Raw genomic sequence first — 24,757 nt, forward strand, 5'->3', positions numbered from 1 at the left:
TATCATAATTTTATATACCTCTATCAAATCTCCCCTCATTCTTCTACGCTCCAGGGAATAAAGTCCTAACCTATTCAACTTTTCTCTGGAACTCAGTTTCTCAAGTCCTGGCAACATCCTTGTAAACCTTCTCTGCACTCTTTCAAACTTATTAATATCCTTCCTGTAATTTGGTGACCAAAACTGCACACAATACTCCAAATTCAGCCTCATCAAAGCCTTATACAACCTCAACATAACATTCCAACTCTTATATTCAATACTTCGATTTATAAAGGCCAATGTACCAAAAGCTCTCTTTACTACCCTATCTACCTGAGATGCCACTTTTAGGGAATTTTGTATCTGTATTCCTAGATCCCTCTGTTCTACTGCACTCCTCAGTGCCCTACCATTTACCTTGTATGTTTTACTTTGTTTTTTCCTTCCAAAGTGTAATACCTCACACTCGTCTGTATTAAACTCCATCTGCCATTTGTCAGCCCATTTTTCCAGCTGGTCCAGATCCCTCTGCAAGCTTTGAAAACCTTCCTCACTGTCCACTACACCTCCAATCTTTGTATCATCAGCAAATTTGGTGATCCAATTTACCACATTATCATCCAGATCATTGATATAGATGATAAATAACAATGGACCCAGCACTGATCCCTGTGGCACACCACTAGTCACAGTCCTCCACTCAGAGAAGCAATCATCCACTACCACTCTCTGTCTTCTTCCATTGAGCCAATGTCTAATCCAATTTACTACCTCACCGTGTATACCTAGCGACTGAACCTTCCTAACTAACCTCCCAATCGGGACCTTGTCAAAGGCCTTACTGAACATCCACTACCTTCCCTTCATCCACTTTCCTTGTATCCTCCTCAAAAAACTCTAAATTTGTTAAACATGACCTACCACGCACAAAGCCGGGCTGACTCTTCCCTAATAAGTCCCTGTCTATCCAAATACTTGTAGATCCTATCTCTTAGTACTCCTTCCAATAATTTACCCATTACCGACATCAAACTTACCGGCCTATAATCTCTCAGATTACTTTTAGAGCCTTTTTTATTAGAGGGCATAGATTTAAGGTAAGGGGAAAGATTTAATAGAAAGCTTTGTTTATTTTTACAGAAAGGATGGTGGGTATGTGGAACTGGTGTAATGCATTCACATTTAAAAGACAGTTGGACAGGTACATGGATAGGAATGGTTCAGCAGATACAGTCCACACACGAGTAAATGTGACTATATTTGAGGGGCATTTTGTTTGGCATGGACCCAAGAGGCCAAATCTGTGTTGCATGATTCTCTAAGAGCTGACCAACAGCCAGGCTATGACCAGTAATGATTTCTTCTGTCCTTGATTTACAGTCTCGACTAACACTGCAGAAGAGGTACTTAATCAACCAGAGGCAGCACAGAAGACAGGCCAAGAGCTAGAGCCAGTTGGAGATGATGCAGAACACAGGATGTCAGGAGGATGCAAGCTCTGCCTGCGATGTCACCTCTTTGCCCAAAGGTGATGAGCTCAACAAAGGATCCACTACAGAGGGCTGCAACGCTATGAAAGCTCCCGACACAACCCCCAGCAGCAGCATTGCTGGGCTCCTAATTTATTCAACTAATGAGAAGATGAGCATCTACCAGGCCTTCAAAAAGGAACTGCTTCCGCCTGGCGTAGCTCTACTTCTGCTGGAAGCCCAAGCTGCAACGGGTTCTCTCATCGACCCTGTGACAGAGCAGAGGCTGCCTGTGGATGATGCTCTACAGGCTGGGATCATTGGTCATGACGTATACAACAAGTTGCTGTCTGCAGAGAAGGCCGTGTCAGGTTACAAGGATCCCACCACAGGGAATACCATCTCCCTATTCCAAGCCATGAAGAAGGAGCTGGTGGTGCGCTCTCATGGCATTCGGCTATTGGAAGCACAACTGGCCACAGGCGGCATCATCGATCCAACCTCGGGCTGTCGGATTTCCATGGCGGATGCCTATCAGCAAGGAATGTTTGATCAGGAGATGAACAATATTCTCTCTGACCCCAGTGATGACACCAAGGGATTTTTTGACCCGAACACCCAGGAAAACCTCAGCTACCTGGAGCTGAAACAGAGGTGTGTGACTGAGCCAAGCTCCGGTCTCTGCCTGCTGATCATCACGGATAAAGTGGTGAAAGGAATCCAGATTACCACTGAAGGAAAAACGAAGAACACCTTCAGAAGGACTTTGGTTTCAGTGAAAGCTGGCCGGTTCAGAGAACGAAAAGTGGCATTATGGGAAGTCATCAATTCAGAATACTTCACTGCCGAACAAATCTGTGAGTTTATCAAAGATTTCGAGTCTGGTAAAGCCACCATCGAGAAAATAATCACAGTTGTCATGACAACAATTGAACAAACAGAGAGGGAGAAAAAGATGGCCACATTCCGTGGACTGAGGCGCAGGGTGACTGCAGAGCAACTCCTGAAATCAAACATCATTGATAAGAAACTCTACGAGGAATTGGAGGAAGGGATCACCACAGTTAAAGAAGTTACCAAATTCCAGTCCGTGGAGCAGTACCTAACAGGAACATGCAGTATCGCTGGTGTCCTGGTGGAGAAAACCAATGAGAAGATGAGCATCTACCAAGCCATGAAGAAAGGTCTGCTGATGCCTGGAACAGCCCAGATCCTGCTGGAAGCTCAGGCAGCGACTGGCTTTGTCATTGACCCAGTCAAGAACATGAAACTTACGGTGGATGAGGCGGTTAAGAGTGGTCTCATTGGAAAAGAGCTCCATGAGAAGATGCTATCTGCAGAAAGGGCAGTTACTGGATACAAAGACCCCTACACCGGCAACATCATCTCCTTGTTCCAGGCTCTGAAGAAGGATTTGATCGTCAAGGAACATGGGATTCGCCTGCTGGAGGCACAGATTGCCACAGGGGGCATCATCGACCCGGTACACAGCCATCGCCTCCCTGTCGATGTGGCGTACAAGAGAGGGATGTTTGATGAGGAGATGAACAAGATTCTGGCTGATGCAGGAGATGACACCAAGGGATTCTTTGACCCCAACACCAAGGAGAACCTCACCTATCTACAGCTGAAGCAGAGATGTGTGAATGAGGAGGAAACTGGCCTCTGTCTCTTGTGCTTGAGAGACCTCAATTATATAGACAAACAGACAGAAGTGATTTTCAAACAGACCACCTTCTCCAGCACGATGGGCATATTTCAGGGAAAGACCTTGACAATCTGGGAATTTCTAAATTCTAAATATGTCACAGACAGAAAGAGAAAAGAAGTGCTACAGCAATACAATTCTGGATCATTGACAATACAACAGATAATTAGCCTTTTTACCAGGATCATTGAGGAGACTGAAAGAATATCCAGCTGCACAATGACTGTAGATGGATTCCGAAAGAAAGTTTCCATGCAGCAACTTGTGAACTCGCAAGTTATAAAAAGTGATACATTCAAAGACCTGAGCGAAGGCAGGACAACAGTGCAAGACATTCTGCAGATGGAATCAGTGAAGAGATACCTGCAAGGATCAAACAGCATTGCAGGCATAATTGTGGAAAACACTAATCAGAAGATGGGGATTTACGAGGCACTAAAAAAACGCCTGCTGATGCCTGGAACGGCCCTGATCCTGCTGGAAGCTCAGGCGGCGACTGGCTTTATCATTGATCCAGTCAGGAATCTGAAACTCACGGTGGACGAGGCTGTTGAGAGTGGTCTCATTGGAAAAGAGCTCCATCAGAAGCTGTTGTCTGCAGAAAGGGCAGTTACTGGATACAAAGACCCCTACACCGGCAACATCATCTCCTTGTTCCAGGCTCTGAAGAAGGATTTGATCATCAAGGAACATGGGATTCGCCTGCTGGAGGCACAGATTGCCACAGGGGGCATCATCGACCCGGTACACAGCCATCGCCTCCCTGTTGATGTGGCGTACAAGAGAGGGATGTTTGACGAGGAGATGAACAAGATTCTGGATGATGCAGGAGATGACACCAAGGGATTCTTCGACCCCAACACCAAGGAGAACCTTACCTATCTACAGCTGAAACAGAGATGTGTGAGTGACCAGGACACTGGTCTGTGCTTGCTGAAGATATCAAATGGAAGCATGCAGACTCACAAGGGATATACCATTGATGAAATCATGAGCGCATTTCAGAAGGAGACCATGTTTGTATCATGTGGCAAGTTCAAAGGCAGATCTATCTCAATTTGGGAAATCCTCCATTCTGAATATTTCACAGAGGAGAAGAGGAAGAAGCTGATGGAGATGTACAGATTGAGGGAAGTTGACATAAAGACCCTCATAACAAACATAAACACCATTATTGAGCAAACTCAAGACAAGACCATTGCTGTGACACCTTCTGAGGCTCTGCCATGTCAGAGCCCCCTGGTCTACACTGCAGAAGAGACTGAAGCTGCCTTTCAAAAGACAACACTCACCTTCACGCTCTGGTGTCTTCTTCATTCTAAGCTCTTTACTGAAGAGGAGCGCACATCATTGATTGACAGGTATATCAGGAAGGAGTTTGATATGGCGACGGTGATCACAACCATCACCACAAGAGTTGAGGCAAGACAAAGCCAATTGGACACCTCAATCACCTTTGCCGGTCTCCGAGCAGATATTTCCCTTCAGGAATTGGTGGAGTCGGAGGTTATTGATGAAGCAACATTGCTGGATCTGAAGGAGGGGAAGAAGACTGTGCAAGAAGTCAGTGAGCTGGAGTCGGTGAAGGTCTACCTGAAGGGATCAGACAGCATTGCCGGCATCCTGGTAGGATCAACCAATGAGAAGATGAGCATCTACCAAGCCATGAAGAAAGGTCTGCTGATGCCTGGAACGGCCCTGATCCTGCTGGAAGCTCAGGCGGCGACCGGCTTTCTCATTGACCCAGTCAAGAACATGAAGCTCACGGTGGATGAGGCGGTTAAGAGCGGTCTCGTTGGAAAAGAGCTCCATCAGAAGCTGTTGTCTGCAGAAAGGGCAGTTACTGGGTACAAAGACCCCTACACCGGCAACATCATCTCCTTGTTCCAGGCTCTGAAGAAGGATTTGATCATCAAGGAACATGGGATTCGCCTGCTGGAGGCACAGATTGCCACAGGGGGCATCATCGACCCAGTACACAGCCATCGCCTCCCTGTTGATGTGGCGTACAAGAGAGGGATGTTTGACGAGGAGATGAACAAGATTCTGGATGATGCAGGAGATGACACCAAGGGATTCTTCGACCCCAACACCAAGGAGAACCTTACCTATCTACAGCTGAAACAGAGATGTGAGAGTGACCAGGACACTGGTCTGTGCTTGCTGAAGATATCAAATGGAAGCATGCAGATTCACAAGGGATATACCATTGATGAAATCATGAGCACATTTCAGAAGGAGACCATGTTTGTATCATGTGGCAAGTTCAAAGGCAGAACTATCTCAATTTGGGAAATCCTCCATTCTGAATATTTCACAGATGAGAAGAGGAAGAAGCTGATGGAGAAGTACAGATTGAGGGAAGTTGACATAAAGACCCTCATAACAAAAATAAACACCATTATTGAGCAAACTCAAGACAAGACCATTGCTGTGACACCTTCTGAGGCTCTGCCATGTCAGAGCCCCCTGGTCTACACTGCAGAAGAGACTGAAGCTGCCTTTCAAAAGACAACACTCACCTTCACGCTCTGGTGTCTTCTTCATTCTAAGCTCTTTACTGAAGAGGAGCGCACATCATTGATTGACAGGTATATCAGGAAGGAGATTGATATGGCGACGGTGATCACAACCATCACCACAAGAGTAGAGGCAAGACAAAGCCAATTGGACACCTCAATCACCTTTGCCGGTCTCCGAGCAGATATTTCCCTTCAGGAATTGGTGGAGTCGGAGGTTATTGATGAAGCAACATTGCTGGATCTGAAGGAGGGGAAGAAGACTGTGCAGGAAGTCAGTGAGCTGGAGTCGGTGAAGGTCTACTTGAAGGGATCAGACAGCATTGCCGGCATCCTGGTAGGATCAACCAATGAGAAGATGAGCATCTACCAAGCCATGAAGAAAGGTCTGCTGATGCCTGGAACGGCCCTGATCCTGCTGGAAGCTCAGGCGGCGACCGGCTTTCTCATTGACCCAGTCAAGAACATGAAGCTCACGGTGGATGAGGCGGTTAAGAGCGGTCTCGTTGGAAAAGAGCTCCATCAGAAGCTGTTGTCTGCAGAAAGGGCAGTTACTGGGTACAAAGACCCCTACACCGGCAACATCATCTCCTTGTTCCAGGCTCTGAAGAAGGATTTGATCATCAAGGAACATGGGATTCGCCTGCTGGAGGCACAGATTGCCACAGGGGGCATCATCGACCCAGTACACAGCCATCGCCTCCCTGTTGATGTGGCGTACAAGAGAGGGATGTTTGACGAGGAGATGAACAAGATTCTGGATGATGCAGGAGATGACACCAAGGGATTCTTTGACCCCAACACCAAGGAGAACCTTACCTATCTACAGCTGAAACAGAGATGTGTGAGTGACCAGGACACTGGTCTGTGCTTGCTGAAGATATCAAATGGAAGCATGCAGATTCACAAGGGATATACCATTGATGAAATCATGAGCACATTTCAGAAGGAGACCATGTTTGTATCATGTGGCAAGTTCAAAGGCAGAACTATCTCAATTTGGGAAATCCTCCATTCTGAATATTTCACAGAGGAGAAGAGGAAGAAGCTGATGGAGATGTACAGATTGAGGGAAGTTGACATAAAGACCCTCATAACAAAAATAAACACCATTATTGAGCAAACCCAAGACCAGACCATTGCTGTGACACCCTCTGTGGCTCTGCCATGTCAGAGCCCCCTGGTCTACACTGCAGAAGAGACTGAAGCTGCCTTTCAAAAGACAACACTCACCTTCACGCTCTGGTGTCTTCTTCATTCTAAGCTCTTTACTGAAGAGGAGCGCACATCATTGATTGACAGGTATATCAGGAAGGAGATTGATATGGCGACGGTGATCACAACCATCACCACAAGAGTAGAGGCAAGACAAAGCCAATTGGACACCTCAATCACCTTTGCCGGTCTCCGAGCAGATATTTCCCTTCAGGAATTGGTGGAGTCGGAGGTTATTGATGAAGCAACATTGCTGGATCTGAAGGAGGGGAAGAAGACTGTGCAGGAAGTCAGTGAGCTGGAGTCGGTGAAGGTCTACTTGAAGGGATCAGACAGCATTGCCGGCATCCTGGTAGGATCAACCAATGAGAAGATGAGCATCTACCAAGCCATGAAGAAAGGTCTGCTGATGCCTGGAACGGCCCTGATCCTGCTGGAAGCTCAGGCGGCGACCGGCTTTCTCATTGACCCAGTCAAGAACATGAAGCTCACGGTGGATGAGGCGGTTAAGAGCGGTCTCGTTGGAAAAGAGCTCCATCAGAAGCTGTTGTCTGCAGAAAGGGCAGTTACTGGATACAAAGACCCCTACACCGGCAACATCATCTCCTTGTTCCAGGCTCTGAAGAAGGATTTGATCATCAAGGAACATGGGATTCGCCTGCTGGAGGCACAGATTGCCACAGGGGGCATCATCGACCCGATACACAGCCATCGCCTCCCTGTTGATGTGGCGTACAAGAGAGGGATGTTTAACGAGGAGATGAACAAGATTCTGGATGATGCAGGAGATGACACCAAGGGATTCTTTGACCCCAACACCAAGGAGAACCTTACCTATCTACAGCTGAAACAGAGATGTGTGAGTGACCAGGACACATGTCTGTGCTTGCTGAAGATATCAGATGGAAATGTGAAGACTCATCAGGGATATACCATTGATGAAATCATGAGCGCATTTCAGAAGGAGACCATGTTTGTATCATGTGGCAAGTTCAAAGACAGATCTATCTCAATTTGGGAAATCCTCCATTCTGAATATTTCACAGATGAGAAGAGGAAGAAGCTGATGGAAATGTACAGATTGAGGGAAGTTGACATAAAGACCCTCATAACAAAAATAAACACCATTATTGAGCAAACCCAAGACCAGACCATCGCTGTGACACCCTCTGTGGCTCTGCCAAGTCAGAGCCCCCTGGTCTACACTGCAGAAGAGACTGAAGCTGCCTTTCAAAAGACAACACTCACCTTCACACTCTGGTGTCTTCTTCATTCTAAGCTCTTTACTGAAGAGGAGTGCACATCATTGATTGACAGGTATATCAGGAAGGAGTTTGATATGGCGACGGTGATCACCACCATCACCACAAGAGTTGAGGCAAGACAAAGCCAATTGGACACCTCAATCACCTTTGCCGGTCTCCGAGCAGATATTTCCCTTCAGGAATTGGTGGAGTCGGAGGTTATTGATGAAGCAACATTGCTGGATCTGAAGGAGGGGAAGAAGACTGTGCAAGAAGTCAGTGAGCTGGAGTCGGTGAAGGTCTACCTGAAGGGATCAGACAGCATTGCCGGCATCCTGGTAGGATCAACCAATGAGAAGATGAGCATCTACCAAGCCATGAAGAAAGGTCTGCTGATGCCTGGAACGGCCCTGATCCTGCTGGAAGCTCAGGCGGCGACCGGCTTTCTCATTGACCCAGTCAAGAACATGAAGCTCACGGTGGATGAGGCGGTTAAGAGCGGTCTCGTTGGAAAAGAGCTCCATCAGAAGCTGTTGTCTGCAGAAAGGGCAGTTACTGGGTACAAAGACCCCTACACCGGCAACATCATCTCCTTGTTCCAGGCTCTGAAGAAGGATTTGATCATCAAGGAACATGGGATTCGCCTGCTGGAGGCACAGATTGCCACAGGGGGCATCATCGACCCGGTACACAGCCATCGCCTCCCTGTCGATGTGGCGTACAAGAGAGGGATGTTTGATGAGGAGATGAACAAGATTCTGGCCGATGCAGGAGATGACACCAAGGGATTCTTCGATCCCAACACCAAGGAGAACCTCACCTATCTACAGCTGAAGCAGAGATGTGTGAGTGACCAGGACACTTGTCTGTGCTTGCTGAAGATATCAGATGGAAATGTGAAGACACATCAGGGATATACCATTGATGAAATCATGAGCACATTTCAGAAGGAGACCATGTTTGTATCATGTGGCAAGTTCAAAGGCAGAACTATCTCAATTTGGGAAATCCTCCATTCTGAATATTTCACAGATGAGAAGAGGAAGAAGCTGATGGAGATGTACAGATTGAGGGAAGTTGACATAAAGACCCTCATAACAAAAATAAACACCATTATTGAGCAAACCCAAGACCAGACCATCGCTGTGACACCCTCTGTGGCTCTGCCATGTCAGAGCCCCCTGGTCTACACTGCAGAAGAGACTGAAGCTGCCTTTCAAAAGACAACACTCACCTTCACACTCTGGTGTCTTCTTCATTCTAAGCTCTTTACTGAAGAGGAGCGCACATCATTGATTGACAGGTATATCAGGAAGGAGTTTGATATGGCGACGGTGATCACAACCATCACCACAAGAGTTGAGGCAAGACAAAGCCAATTGGACACCTCAATCACTTTTGCCGGTCTCCGAGCAGATATTTCCCTTCAGGAATTGGTGGAGTCGGAGGTTATTGATGAAGCAACATTGCTGGATCTGAAGGAGGGGAAGAAGACTGTGCAGGAAGTCAGTGAGCTGGAGTCGGTGAAGGTCTACTTGAAGGGATCAGACAGCATTGCCGGCATCCTGGTAGGATCAACCAATGAGAAGATGAGCATCTACCAAGCCATGAAGAAAGGTCTGCTGATGCCTGGAACGGCCCTGATCCTGCTGGAAGCTCAGGCGGCGACCGGCTTTCTCATTGACCCAGTCAAGAACATGAAGCTCACGGTGGATGAGGCGGTTAAGAGCGGTCTCGTTGGAAAAGAGCTCCATCAGAAGCTGTTGTCTGCAGAAAGGGCAGTTACTGGATACAAAGACCCCTACACCGGCAACATCATCTCCTTGTTCCAGGCTCTGAAGAAGGATTTGATCATCAAGGAACATGGGATTCGCCTGCTGGAGGCACAGATTGCCACAGGGGGCATCATCGACCCGGTACACAGCCATCGCCTCCCTGTCGATGTGGCGTACAAGAGAGGGATGTTTGATGAGGAGATGAACAAGATTCTGGATGATGCAGGAGATGACACCAAGGGATTCTTCGACCCCAACACCAAGGAGAACCTTACCTATCTACAGCTGAAACAGAGATGTGTGAGTGACCAGGACACTTGTTTGTGCTTGCTGAAGATATCAAATGGAAGCATGCAGACTCACAAGGGATATACCATTGAGGAAATCATGAGCGCATTTCAGAAGGAGACCATGTTTGTATCATGTGGCAAGTTCAAAGGCAGATCTATCTCAATTTGGGAAATCCTCCATTCTGAATATTTCACAGAGGAGAAGAGGAAGAAGCTGATGGAGATGTACAGATTGAGGGAAGTTGACATAAAGACCCTCATAACAAAAATAAACACCATTATTGAGCAAACTCAAGACAAGACCATTGCTGTGACACCTTCTGAGGCTCTGCCATGTCAGAGCCCCCTGGTCTACACTGCAGAAGAGACTGAAGCTGCCTTTCAAAAGACAACACTCACCTTCACGCTCTGGTGTCTTCTTCATTCTAAGCTCTTTACTGAAGAGGAGCGCACATCATTGATTGACAGGTATATCAGGAAGGAGATTGATATGGCGACGGTGATCACAACCATCACCACAAGAGTTGAGGCAAGACAAAGCCAATTGGACACCTCAATCACCTTTGCCGGTCTCCGAGCAGATATTTCCCTTCAGGAATTGGTGGAGTCGGAGGTTATTGATGAAGCAACATTGCTGGATCTGAAGGAGGGGAAGAAGACTGTGCAAGAAGTCAGTGAGCTGGAGTCGGTGAAGGTCTACTTGAAGGGATCAGACAGCATTGCCGGCATCCTGGTAGGATCAACCAATGAGAAGATGAGCATCTACCAAGCCATGAAGAAAGGTCTGCTGATGCCTGGAACGGCCCTGATCCTGCTGGAAGCTCAGGCGGCGACCGGCTTTCTCATTGACCCAGTCAAGAACATGAAGCTCACGGTGGATGAGGCGGTTAAGAGCGGTCTCGTTGGAAAAGAGCTCCATCAGAAGCTGTTGTCTGCAGAAAGGGCAGTTACTGGATACAAAGACCCCTACACCGGCAACATCATCTCCTTGTTCCAGGCTCTGAAGAAGGATTTGATCATCAAGGAACATGGGATTCGCCTGCTGGAGGCACAGATTGCCACAGGGGGCATCATCGACCCGGTACACAGCCATCGCCTCCCTGTCGATGTGGCGTACAAGAGAGGGATGTTTGATGAGGAGATGAACAAGATTCTGGATGATGCAGGAGATGACACCAAGGGATTCTTCGACCCCAACACCAAGGAGAACCTTACCTATCTACAGCTGAAACAGAGATGTGTGAGTGACCAGGACACTTGTTTGTGCTTGCTGAAGATATCAAATGGAAGCATGCAGACTCACAAGGGATATACCATTGAGGAAATCATGAGCGCATTTCAGAAGGAGACCATGTTTGTATCATGTGGCAAGTTCAAAGGCAGATCTATCTCAATTTGGGAAATCCTCCATTCTGAATATTTCACAGAGGAGAAGAGGAAGAAGCTGATGGAGATGTACAGATTGAGGGAAGTTGACATAAAGACCCTCATAACAAAAATAAACACCATTATTGAGCAAACTCAAGACAAGACCATTGCTGTGACACCTTCTGAGGCTCTGCCATGTCAGAGCCCCCTGGTCTACACTGCAGAAGAGACTGAAGCTGCCTTTCAAAAGACAACACTCACCTTCACGCTCTGGTGTCTTCTTCATTCTAAGCTCTTTACTGAAGAGGAGCGCACATCATTGATTGACAGGTATATCAGGAAGGAGATTGATATGGCGACGGTGATCACAACCATCACCACAAGAGTTGAGGCAAGACAAAGCCAATTGGACACCTCAATCACCTTTGCCGGTCTCCGAGCAGATATTTCCCTTCAGGAATTGGTGGAGTCGGAGGTTATTGATGAAGCAACATTGCTGGATCTGAAGGAGGGGAAGAAGACTGTGCAAGAAGTCAGTGAGCTGGAGTCGGTGAAGGTCTACTTGAAGGGATCAGACAGCATTGCCGGCATCCTGGTAGGATCAACCAATGAGAAGATGAGCATCTACCAAGCCATGAAGAAAGGTCTGCTGATGCCTGGAACGGCCCTGATCCTGCTGGAAGCTCAGGCGGCGACCGGCTTTCTCATTGACCCAGTCAAGAACATGAAGCTCACGGTGGATGAGGCGGTTAAGAGCGGTCTCGTTGGAAAAGAGCTCCATCAGAAGCTGTTGTCTGCAGAAAGGGCAGTTACTGGATACAAAGACCCCTACACCGGCAACATCATCTCCTTGTTCCAGGCTCTGAAGAAGGATTTGATCATCAAGGAACATGGGATTCGCCTGCTGGAGGCACAGATTGCCACAGGGGGCATCATCGACCCGGTACACAGCCATCGCCTCCCTGTCGATGTGGCGTACAAGAGAGGGATGTTTGATGAGGAGATGAACAAGATTCTGGATGATGCAGGAGATGACACCAAGGGATTCTTCGACCCCAACACCAAGGAGAACCTTACCTATCTACAGCTGAAACAGAGATGTGTGAGTGACCAGGACACTTGTTTGTGCTTGCTGAAGATATCAAATGGAAGCATGCAGACTCACAAGGGATATACCATTGAGGAAATCATGAGCGCATTTCAGAAGGAGACCATGTTTGTATCATGTGGCAAGTTCAAAGGCAGATCTATCTCAATTTGGGAAATCCTCCATTCTGAATATTTCACAGAGGAGAAGAGGAAGAAGCTGATGGAGATGTACAGATTGAGGGAAGTTGACATAAAGACCCTCATAACAAAAATAAACACCATTATTGAGCAAACTCAAGACAAGACCATTGCTGTGACACCTTCTGAGGCTCTGCCATGTCAGAGCCCCCTGGTCTACACTGCAGAAGAGACTGAAGCTGCCTTTCAAAAGACAACACTCACCTTCACGCTCTGGTGTCTTCTTCATTCTAAGCTCTTTACTGAAGAGGAGCGCACATCATTGATTGACAGGTATATCAGGAAGGAGATTGATATGGCGACGGTGATCACAACCATCACCACAAGAGTTGAGGCAAGACAAAGCCAATTGGACACCTCAATCACCTTTGCCGGTCTCCGAGCAGATATTTCCCTTCAGGAATTGGTGGAGTCGGAGGTTATTGATGAAGCAACATTGCTGGATCTGAAGGAGGGGAAGAAGACTGTGCAAGAAGTCAGTGAGCTGGAGTCGGTGAAGGTCTACTTGAAGGGATCAGACAGCATTGCCGGCATCCTGGTAGGATCAACCAATGAGAAGATGAGCATCTACCAAGCCATGAAGAAAGGTCTGCTGATGCCTGGAACGGCCCTGATCCTGCTGGAAGCTCAGGCGGCGACCGGCTTTCTCATTGACCCAGTCAAGAACATGAAGCTCACGGTGGATGAGGCGGTTAAGAGCGGACTCGTTGGAAAAGAGCTCCATCAGAAGCTGTTGTCCGCAGAAAGGGCAGTTACTGGATACAAAGACCCCTACACCGGCAACATCATCTCCTTGTTCCAGGCTCTGAAGAAGGATTTGATCATCAAGGAACATGGGATTCGCCTGCTGGAGGCACAGATTGCCACAGGGGGCATCATCGACCCGGTACACAGCCATCGCCTCCCTGTCGATGTGGCGTACAAGAGAGGGATGTTTGATGAGGAGATGAACAAGATTCTGGCCGATGCAGGAGATGACACCAAGGGATTCTTCGATCCCAACACCAAGGAGAACCTCACCTATCTACAGCTGAAGCAGAGATGTATTAAGGATCCTATGACAGATCTCTGTTTTTTGTTACTGAGTCGATAAATAGTCGAATTGTCTTGTTGAATAATCTTATTATTATTATTAGGTACTACTGTTTAAGTGTACTATATAATTTTAATTAATTCCCTGTCATGTCCACATGCCATAGCTCTGCAGTCCTAAGCTTGTAACTTCCCCTCTTCAATGGAACGACTTGTCCTTCTTCCCCCATGCCCATGTGCTCCATTGTCTTTAATTTTCCTCTCCTGTCTTTCTCTTTCCATTCACACTGTCCCCCTCCCCTGACTCCAGATCTGATATGAGACTGATGAGGACTTTAACACATTTCATTTCAAGCCCCAATAGAATTAGCATTGTGGCATTTCACTTGCCATTGTCCTGCTGCATCTGCGGATAGAGGACACATTGAAGAATTTCCCTCAGAACTGAGAGGAGGCAAATAAGATGGTTGAGCAGCTGCAAGAGAAGTTGTTTGTAATATGGCTTTTCTTCAGTTTGTGCAGTTCCATTCAGACCTTCTGTGTTGTACACGTTCAGCATGATCCTATTGGAGCACAGGGTAATGTGGACAGCTTTGGGGAATTCAGGCCATTATCCGATATCGAGTCTGTGGTCAGCAAAAGAAAGGAGGCATACGGTTGGATTTGGCAATTGGAAAGAAGAAAATCCAGGCTCATTGAGGTCTTTAGTTGTGCTGACTGCTTCAGCAAGAAGTGTAAACAGAGCCTGATTTCCTGTTCCTGTATTAATTTTCAAAGCTGTACAAAGCCATCGTCCATCTCGATCCGATGTTTTCTGTGGCGAATCATAAATGACTCCGTGTTGACAGACATGCCAAACTTCTTTAATTTCCTGAGGAAGTAAAGGCATTGCTGAGTTTTTTTAGTTGTGGCGCTGAGTCATGGACAGGCGATTGGTGATGTTTACTTGTGGGAAGTTGAAGCTCTCGACCCTCTCAGCATTAAAATCATTGATGTAGACAGCAGCATGTGCTCTCCCCCCCCACACACTTTCTGAAGTCAGTGACCAGCTCCTTTGTCATGACAAATGACACTAAGCTATCTACCTCTTTCCTGTATCCGGAGTGATCATTATTTGAAATATGTTGACTATGGTGGTATCATCTGCCAAGTTAGAGATGGAGTTTGAGCACAATATGGCCATGGAGTAATGAGTATACAGGGGAAGAGCAGGGGGGTGCGACGACACATGGGGTATGGGGTAACATTGTTGAGAATAATTATAGTTGAGCTGTTGCTGTGAATCCTTAATGGTTACAGTCTGTTGGTTAGGAAGTTAAGGATCTAGTTGCAGATTGAGGCATTGACAACTCAGGTCTAGGATTTTGGTGATTAATTTTTTTAATTGGAGTACTAAAGTCAGAACTGTAGTCAATAAACTATAGAGGCATATGTACTACCATACAGAAAGAGGACATTGCGAACTTGATCTTCTGTCTAGTCCAACCTACATTGACAAAGACCACACTGCTCAAACCCCTCCCATCCATGTACCTATCCAAACATTTCTTAAATAATACAATTCAACCCACAGTTACCACTTCCACTGGCAAATTGTTCCACACCCGCAACAGCCACTGAGTGAAGAAGCACCCGCTCAGGCTCCCCATCAAATATTTCGCCTCATAATTCTGTGACTATGACCTCTAGTTTGTCTCACCCAACACAAGGGGGAAAAGCCTGCATGTATTTACCCTGTCTACACCCCTCACCATTGTGTATCACCTATATGATCTCCCGTCATTTTCCTATACTGCAGGGGATTTGATCCATAATGTTCTACTAAGCTAAATTAATTAGTATTCAAATGTCCAATTAATCTTCCAGTAATCACCTCTTTTGAACCCTCTCCATGGCCTCAACATCTTTCTGTTAATGGGATGACAAAAACTAGATGCAGACTAACCACAGTTTTATAAAGCTGTAACATAATTACCAACTCTTGAGTTCACTTCAAAGTTCAAAGTAAATTTATTATCAATTACAGTGTGTATGACAACTTCCTTGCAGGCAACTACAGGAAAAATAAAGACATACAATAGAATTTAGAAAATCAATACATGAAGAGATCAAAATTGACAAACAACTGATGTTGAAAGGAAGACAAATTGTGAAAATTAAAAATACTGAGAACTCAAGTTGTAAAGCGTCTTTGAAAGTGAGTGTGCAGCTCATAAAATCAGTCCAGTTTGGGGTGAATTAAGTTATACATGCTGGTTTAAGGGCCTAAATAAAAAAACAAGCATGCCATATGCTGTGTCTGGATGAAGGGTCTCAGTCTGAATTTTATTTGTTTATTCCTCTCCAAAGAAATGCCTGACTTCCTGAGTTCATCCAACATTTTGTGTGTATTACTCTGGATTTCCAGTATCTGCAGAATCTCCTGTAATTATTAACACATGCCATATACTTTCTTTACCTCACTATCACTTTCTATAGCTAATTCCAGTGTGTGAATATGGATGGTCAATGTGAATAGTAAGCCCGCTGATGAAACTGAAATAGGTGCAAATTGACAATGAAAATGGTTATCAAAAATAATAGGGCGATGTTGATAAGCAGGATAAGTGAGCAGGAGATTGGCAAATTCAGAGAACTGTAAAGTGTTGAATTTCAGTAAGTTAAACCAGATATCTCTTGTACAGTGAATAGTCGGTCACTGGGGGTTGTTGTGGAACAGAGGGGCATTTAACCTTTCATCAAAGTACATTTGATTGAAGATAAAAGATCTGAAAGATTAGCTTTATTTGTCACATGTACATCGAAACATGTATGAAATGGTTCATTTGTGTCAAATCAAATCAATGAGGATTTTGCTGGGCAGACTGCAGGTGTAGCCATGCTTCCTGTGCAAAAGTGTGCTGGGGCCTACTTGGGGAAAGGTGATCTTACACTGGGTGTTTGTAAAATCTCAGTTCTTATTAGGGAGCCTAATGTAAAGGAATCCATAGGAGGCAATGATCATAATATGATTAAATTCATACTGCATTTTGACAGGGAGAAGCATAAATCACATGTATCAATACCGCAATGGAATAAAGGGAATTACAGAGGCTTCAGAGAGAAGCTTGCCCAAGTGATAGGAGGATACTGGCGGAGATAATGGCAGATCAGAGGTAGCTGAAGTTTCTGGGAATAGTTCACAAGGTGCAGGATAGATAAATCCCACGGAAGAAGGACTAGGACTAGGACTAGGTAACAAAAGAAGTTAAGGACTGCATAAAAGCCAAGGAAAGGCATATAAGGTAGCAAAAATAAGTGTGAAATTGGATGATTGGGAAGCTTCTAAAATCCAACAAAAGGCAACTAAAACTGCTATAAGTAAGAAAAAAAATAAAATATGAGGGCAAACTAGCCAATAATATAAAGCAGGATATTAATAGTATTTTCAGTTATATAAAGCGTAAAAGGAAGGCAAGAGATGATATTGGACCACTGGAAAATGATGCTGGTGAGATATTAATGGGAGACAAAGAAATGGCAGATGAATTTAATGGGTACTTTTCATCAGTCTTCAGTGTGGAAGACGCTAACAGTGTGCCAGAGGTCTGTGAGTGTTAGGGAGTAGGAGTGAGTGCCACTGTTATTACAAAGGTAAAAGTGCTGGCAAACTCAAAGGCTTTAAGGTGGATAAGACACTTAGGCCAGATGGACAACATCCCAAAGTCCTGAGAGAGATTGCTGAAGAGATAACGGATGCATTGGTCATGATCTGTCAAGAATCACTTGATTCTGGCATGGTCGTGGAGGACTGGAAGTTTGCAAATGTCACTCCACTCTTTAAGAAGGGAGGAGGGCAAAAGAAAGAGAATTACAGGCCAGTTAGCCTAACCTCAGTGGTTGGGAAAGTGGTGGAGTCTATTATTAAGGATGAGGTTTTGGGGTACAATTATTTGGACACTAATGAGAAAATAAGTCAAAGTCAGTATAGTTTCTGTAAAGGGAAATCTTGCCTGACAAATCTGTTAGAGTTCTTTGAAGAAATAACAAGCAGGGTGGACAAAGGAGAGGCAGAGGATGTCGTTTACTTGGATTTTCACAGGCACTTGATAAGCTGCCACACATTATAGGAAAAGATGGCATTATAGGAAAGATACTGGCATGGATAGAGGAATGGCTGGCAGGCAAGAGGCAACGAGTGGGAATAGAAGCGGCCTTTTCTGGTTGGCTGCCAGTGACTAGTGGTGTTCCTGAGGGTCAGTATTGGGACCGCTACCTATCATTTGTTTGACAATGATTTAGACAATGGAATTTATGGTTTTGTGGCAGGGTTTGTGGATGATACAAAAATAGGTGGAGGGGTAGGGAGTGCTGAGGAAGCAATGTAATTGCAGCAGGACTTAGACAAATTGAGAGAATGGGAAGGTGGCAGATGAAATACAGTGTTGGGGAATGTATGATCATGCATTTTGCTAAAAGGAACAACAGTGCAGACTGTTATCTAAATGGTGAGAAAATTCAAATGAAGGTGTCCTCGTGCAAGACTCCCAGAGGGTTAATTTACAAGTTGAGTCTGTGGTGAGGAAGGCAAATGCAGTGTTGGCATTCATTTCAAGAGAACTAGAATATAAAAGCAAGGATGTAATGTTGAGCAACACACACAAGATGCTGGAGGAACTCAGCAGACAAGGCAGCATCTATGGAAAAAAGTATAGTTGAAGTTTCAGGCCCAGACCCTTTGGCAGGACTAGAGAAAAAAGATGAGGAGAAGATTTAAAAGTTGAGGGTGTGGGGAGAGTATCCGTGATACTTCACACACTCTGGATCTTTTCAATGGCCACCATCATCTTAATTTCACTATGGATGTCCAGTCCCTATACACCTCCATCACCGACCAGGAAGGCCTCAAAACTCTCCATTTCTTTCTGGACACCAGACCCAACCAGTTACTCTCCACCACCACTCCTCTCCATCTAGTGGAACTTGTCCTCACTCTTAATAATTTCTCCTTTGGCTCCTTCTACTTGTTTCAAATGAAAGGTATAGCCATGGGCACTCACATGGGTCCTAGCTATGCCTACCTTGTTGTCGGTTACATGGAACAGTCTATGTTCCAAGCCTACACTTGTGTCTGTCCCCCACTTTTCCTATGCTACACTGACAACTGCATTGGTACTGATTTCTGCACCCAAGCTGAGCTCATCGATTTCATTAACTTTGCCTCCAACTTCCAACCTGCCCTCAAAATTACCTGGTCCATTTCCGACACCTCCCTCCCTTTTCTCAATCTCATTATCTCTGGAAACAGTTTATCTACTATTGTCTATTATAAACCCACAGACTCTCACAGCTACCTGGACTATACCTCTCCCCATCCTCTTCTTCTCTCTATTCCTCCATCCCCACCACATCTGCTCTCAGGATAAGGCTTTTCATTCTAGGACAATGGAGAACTGTATGTCAATGATTTGGAAGTTGTAACCCTCCTAGATCAAATTTCCATGTCAATTTTTCCAACGATATTCTTGACATCTTACTTTTCCAAAGGAACTTCCTCACAAATTTATTTAACCCTTGAAAAAACTTCTGGGGTAATTGTATTGGTAGTGTTTGGAATAAATATTGTAATCTAGGGAATATATTCATTTTTACAGCATTTACTCTGCCTACTAATGTTATTGGTAACATCATCCATTTATCAAGATCTTCTTGAAGTTTTTTTCAATAATGGTAAATAATTTAATTTATATAAATTCTTTATATCATTATCAACTCTTATACCTAAATATTTTATACCATTTATCGGCCATCTAAATTGAGTTATTAATCGATATTGACTATAATCTCCTTTAGTTAGTCACTTTTATCCCAATTTATTTTGTAGCCTGATATTTTCCCATATTCTTCCAATCTAGAAGATAATTTACATAGCGAATACAATGGGTTTGTTAAATAAATCAGAACATCGTCAACAAATAAGTTAATCTTGTATTCCTCCTGGTTAACTCTGAAACCCTTAATATCTGGGTCCATTCTAATTAATTCAGCTAATGGTTCTATTGCCAACACAAATAAAGCAGGTGATAATGGCCAACCTTGTCTAGTTGACCTTGTTAACTGAAATGATGTTGAAATTTGACCATTTGTCACTACTTTAGCTTTGGGATTAGTATTTAAGCTTTTAATCCATTTTAGAAAGAATACTCCTAATCTGTATTTTTCCAAATTCCTGAAAAAGAAAATCCTATTCCAATCTATCAAATACTTTTTCTGCATCTAAAGCAACTGCCACACTCATTTCCTCCCTCTTTTGGGCCAAATGAATTATGCTAAGTAACCGGGTTACATTATCTGCCGATTGTCTATTTTTGATAAATCCTGTTTGATCCATATGTATTAATTTTGGTAAGTATTTAGATAATCTACTAGATAACATTTTTGCTATTATTTTATAATCAGTGCTTAACAAAGAAATAGGTCTATATGATGTTGGCTTTAAAAGATCTCTATCTTTTTTTGGCAATACTATTAAAATAGCTGTCGAAAAAGATTCTGGAAGTTTATGCGTTCTTTCCACTTGGTGTATTAACTCCATAAAAGGAGGAATTAGTAAATCTTTAAACTTTTTGTAAAATTCGGGTGGAAAACCATCTTCTCCTGGGGATTTATTATTCTGAAGTGATCCTAGAGCTTCTTCGACCTCTTTTCATGTAAAAGGCAAATCTAATCCCTTCTGTTCTTCTGAATTCAATTTTGAAAGTTATTTGTGATAAAAACCTTTCTATCTCGACATTATCATTTTGTGATTCTGATTGATACAGCTCAGAATAAAAATTCTTAAAAGTTTCATTAATTTCTAAAGGTTTTTAAGTAATTTTATTTACACTTGTTCTAATTGCATTTATTGTTTTGGAAGTCTGGTCTGTTTTTAACTGCCAAACAAGAATCTTGTGTGCTCTTTCACCTAGTTCGTAATATCTCTGTTTAGTTCTCAAAATTGCTTTTTCTGTTCGATATGTCTGAAGTGTATTATATTGTAACTTCTTGTTAACAAGTTGTCTTCGTTTTTCTTCTGTCATACATCTTTGAGATTCTTTTTCTAATTTTGTAATCTCTTTTTCCAATTGATCTATTTTTACCGTATATTCCTTCTTAATTTTAGAAGTGTAACTTATTATCTGTCCTCTCAAATATGCCTTCATTGCTTCCCATAATATAAATTTATCATCAACTGAATGTGAATTTGTATCTAAAAATACTGAATCTGCTTTTTCATAAAATCACAAAAATCTTGACGTTTTAATAATACTGAATTAAATCTCCATCTATAAATTGATTCCCCTTTATCTGTTATTATCATTGTCATTATCAAGGGGGAATGATCTAACAATATTCTTGCTTTATATTCCATATTTTTCACTCTGTCTTGAATATTCATTGATAATAGGAAAAAATCTATCCTTGAATAAGTTTTGTGTCAATTTGAATAAAATGAATAATCTCTTTCTTTTGGATTAATTCTTCTCCATATATCAATCAAATTTAAATCTTTCATCAATGATAAAGTTAATTTTGCTACTTTTGATTTTGTAACAACCTTTGTTGACCTATCTAAAACTGGGTCTAGACAAAAGTTAAAATCTCCACCTATTAAAATTTTGTCAAATTCCCCAATCTAATGGCTTCCTCAAAAACCTTACCTAACCAAGGGGAAAGAGTAGCGGAAAAAATTTTTGAAAATTCAACTGTATAACCATCTGGACCTGGTGCTTTCCCAGAATTCATTGAGGAAATAGCCCCCTTAATTTCTACATCCGTAATAGGAGTATCCAATATCAAAAGATCATCAGATGATAATCTTGGAAAATTTAATTTCCCAAGAAAATCAGACATGGTATTATATCTTTTTATAGAGCTTCTATTTCTCTAATATTGAAGAAAGATAAAGACCCTACTAACTGTGCTTCTTATAGACCTATATATTTATTGAATGTAGACTCCAAGATTTTTTCCAAGTTACTGGCATCTAGATTGGAGAAGGTATTACCCAAAATTATTTCAGATGATCAAACTGGCTTTATTAAAAATCGTTATTCTTTTTTTAACATTAGGAGATTGTTGAATATTGTTTATACTCCCTCACATGACACTTCAGAATGCGTGATTTCATTAGATGTGGAGAAAGCATTTGATAGAGTTGAATGGCCTTACTTATTTAATGTGTTGGAGAAGTTTAATTTTAGTCCGATATTTATATCATGGATTAAATTGATTTATCATAGTCCAGTAGCCTCAGTGTTTACCAATAATCAAAGATCTCCCTTTTTTTGTCTATTTCGGGGCACTAGACAAGGATGTCCTCTTAGTCCATTACTATTTAACATTGCCTTAGAACCTTTGGCAATTGCCATCAGACAATCACAGGATATTTTGGGTATTAATCGTGGGACAGATATTCATAAGTTATCTTTGTATGCAGATGATTTATTACTATTCATTTCTAACCCGGAGAAATCCATTCCAGCAGTTTTATCATTATTGGCTCAATTTAGTGAGTTTTCTGGGTATAAGTTAAATCTTAATAAAAGTGAATTGTTTCCATTGAATAAACGGGTCCCAATTTATGGAAATTTACCTTTTAAATTAGTTAATAACTTTTTTACTTATTTAGGGATCAAAATCACAAAAAAACCATAAAGATTTATTTAGATTTAATTTTTTACCCTTAATTGATCAGATTAAAGGTTTGTTTACTAAGTGGTCACCTTTGTCTTTATCCCTAATAGGTAGGATTAATGCTATTAAGATGGTTATTTTACCTAAGTTTTTATATATTTTTCAACTGATACCAATTTTTATCCCGAAATCTTTTTTTACTAATGTTGACTCTAAAATTTCTTCATATATATGGCAGAATAAAAATCCCAGGTTAGGTAAAACATATTTACAGAAGACAAAAAAGGAAGGCGGGTTAGCATTACCTAATTTCAGATTTTACTATTGGGCAGTTAATATTAGATATTTGTTATGTTGGTTGAAAGATGGGGATGGATCTTTTGGCCCTTGTTGGGTGAGTTTAGAAACTAAATCGGTATCAGCTTATGCTCTGGGTTCTATTTTAGGGACTTCTCTTCCTTTTGCTTTTTCTAAATTGCCGAAACGAATTGACAACCCGATAGTTAAACATACTTTGCGTATATGGTTTCAATTTCGGAGATTTTTTGGGTTGACTCAATTCGTTTTAAATAGTCCTATTGTATCTAATTGTTTTTTTCACCCTTCCATTATAGATCAAGCTTATTCGGCTTGGAAAACTAAGGGATTACTAAGATTTTCTGATTTATTTTTAGACAATTGTTTCATGTCTTTTGAGCAATTATCCAACAAATATAACTTGCCTAGATTTCATTTTTTTAGATATTTACAGATTAGACATTTTTTAAGTTCTGTACTCTCTACGTTTCCAAATTTTGTGCCTTCAGATACTTTGGAGAGTTTATTTGAATTAGACCCTTTTCAAAAAGGGCTTATTTCAAAACTTTATAATATAATTATGAAAATACGTTCAGAGCCTCTTTATAAGACTAAAAAGGATTGGGAGAGAGAGCTTAGTTTTAGTATTTCTAGTGAGAATTGGGATAGAATTCTTCAATTAGTTAATACATCATCGTTATGTGCCAAACATTCATTAATACAATTTAAGGTCGTACATAGGGCCCATATGTCTAAGGATAAATTAGCTCATTTTTACTCTCATATTAGTCCTATTTGTGATAGATGTCATTCTGAAATTGCGTCTTTAACTCATATGTTTTGGTCGTGTTCATTTTTGGAGAAATATTGGAAAGATATTTTTGATATTATTTCTGCGGTTTTGAATATCGATTTACAACCTCATCCTATTACTGCAATTTTTGGTTTACCAATGTTAGATTCACTGCATTTTCTGCCCATCGAATGATTGCATTTCTAACTCTGATGGCTAGAAGATCTATATTGTTGAATTGGAAAGAAATTGATCCTCCCACTGTATTTAATTGGTTCTCTCAAACTATGTTATGTTTAAATTTAGAAAAAATTAGAAGTGGTACTTTTGAGACTTCTATTAAATTTGAAAAGTTATGGAGACCATTTATTCAACATTTTCATATGATGTAATAAGACCCTGTGCCAAGTTCATTTGATTTCCCAGCTTTTAGCTTATGTATTTTGAGAGAACCGGAAGTGATGGCATTGATGAATACTTATTTTTGTGAGATATTATAAACAGCCCCCTTTTTTTTCTTCTCTCTTTTTTTTGCTTCTTTTTTTTCTATATTACTTATTAGTTATAGTTATTAGATTAGATTAGCTAGTTTTGCATTATATAAATTTTTTTTGTTTTTTTTCTTTCTTTTTTCTGTTTTCTTTATATTATACATTATGAAATATTTAGACTTACTATGTTCATACATATATTTTATGGCTTATGTCTTGGTAAGCTCATTTATATTGTAACTATTAGGTATGTTTTTTTCATATGTAATGGAATTTGTATGTTGGTAATTTCTTTATCAATATATCATTTGTATTCTGTCCATATTACTAATATTAATAAAAAGATTTAGAAAGAAAGAAAGAAAGAAAATTTTGTTGTGTGCGTCAGCCAAATTCAAAAAGGCCTCTTGTATAAATTTTACATCATTTTCATTTGGTGCATAAATATTCATAAGAGTCCATAGTTCTAAAAAAAATTGACAATGTATAATTACATGTCTCCCTGCCAAATCAATTAATACATTTTGTATTTTAATTGGTAAAGTTTTATTAACCAAAATTGCAACTCCCCTTGCCTTTGAATTAAATAAAGCCGCAATAACATTTCCAACCCAATCTCTTTTTAATTTCTG

At 42.2% G+C, this 24,757-nt stretch overlaps 1 protein-coding gene across 1 annotated transcript; it reads left to right on the forward strand.

Annotated features, from left to right (window-relative positions):
* The first annotated feature begins 1,443 nt into the window (after positions 1-1,443).
* Positions 1,444-20,653, forward strand: LOC132394940 (epiplakin-like). The gene is made up of 2 exons (XM_059971286.1): positions 1,444-4,293; positions 4,534-20,653. Exons 1-2 carry the CDS (start codon positions 1,444-1,446, stop codon positions 13,948-13,950), a joined length of 12,267 nt encoding a protein of 4,088 aa, XP_059827269.1. The 3' UTR covers positions 13,951-20,653.
* The last annotated feature ends 4,104 nt before the right edge of the window (positions 20,654-24,757 follow it).

The sequence above is a fragment of the Hypanus sabinus genome, chromosome 6 (assembly GCF_030144855.1).
Source record: "Hypanus sabinus isolate sHypSab1 chromosome 6, sHypSab1.hap1, whole genome shotgun sequence".
Classification (NCBI taxonomy): Eukaryota; Metazoa; Chordata; class Chondrichthyes; order Myliobatiformes; family Dasyatidae; genus Hypanus; species Hypanus sabinus.

Coding starts and splice junctions, on each gene's coding strand:
- LOC132394940 (XM_059971286.1), top strand. CDS start 1,444: ATGATGCAGAACACAGGATGTCAGGAGGATGCAAGCTCTGCCTGCGAT. Junction 4,294..4,533: donor AGATGTACAGATTGAGGGAA/GTTGACATAAAG, acceptor TATATCAGGAAG/GAGTTTGATATGGCGACGGT.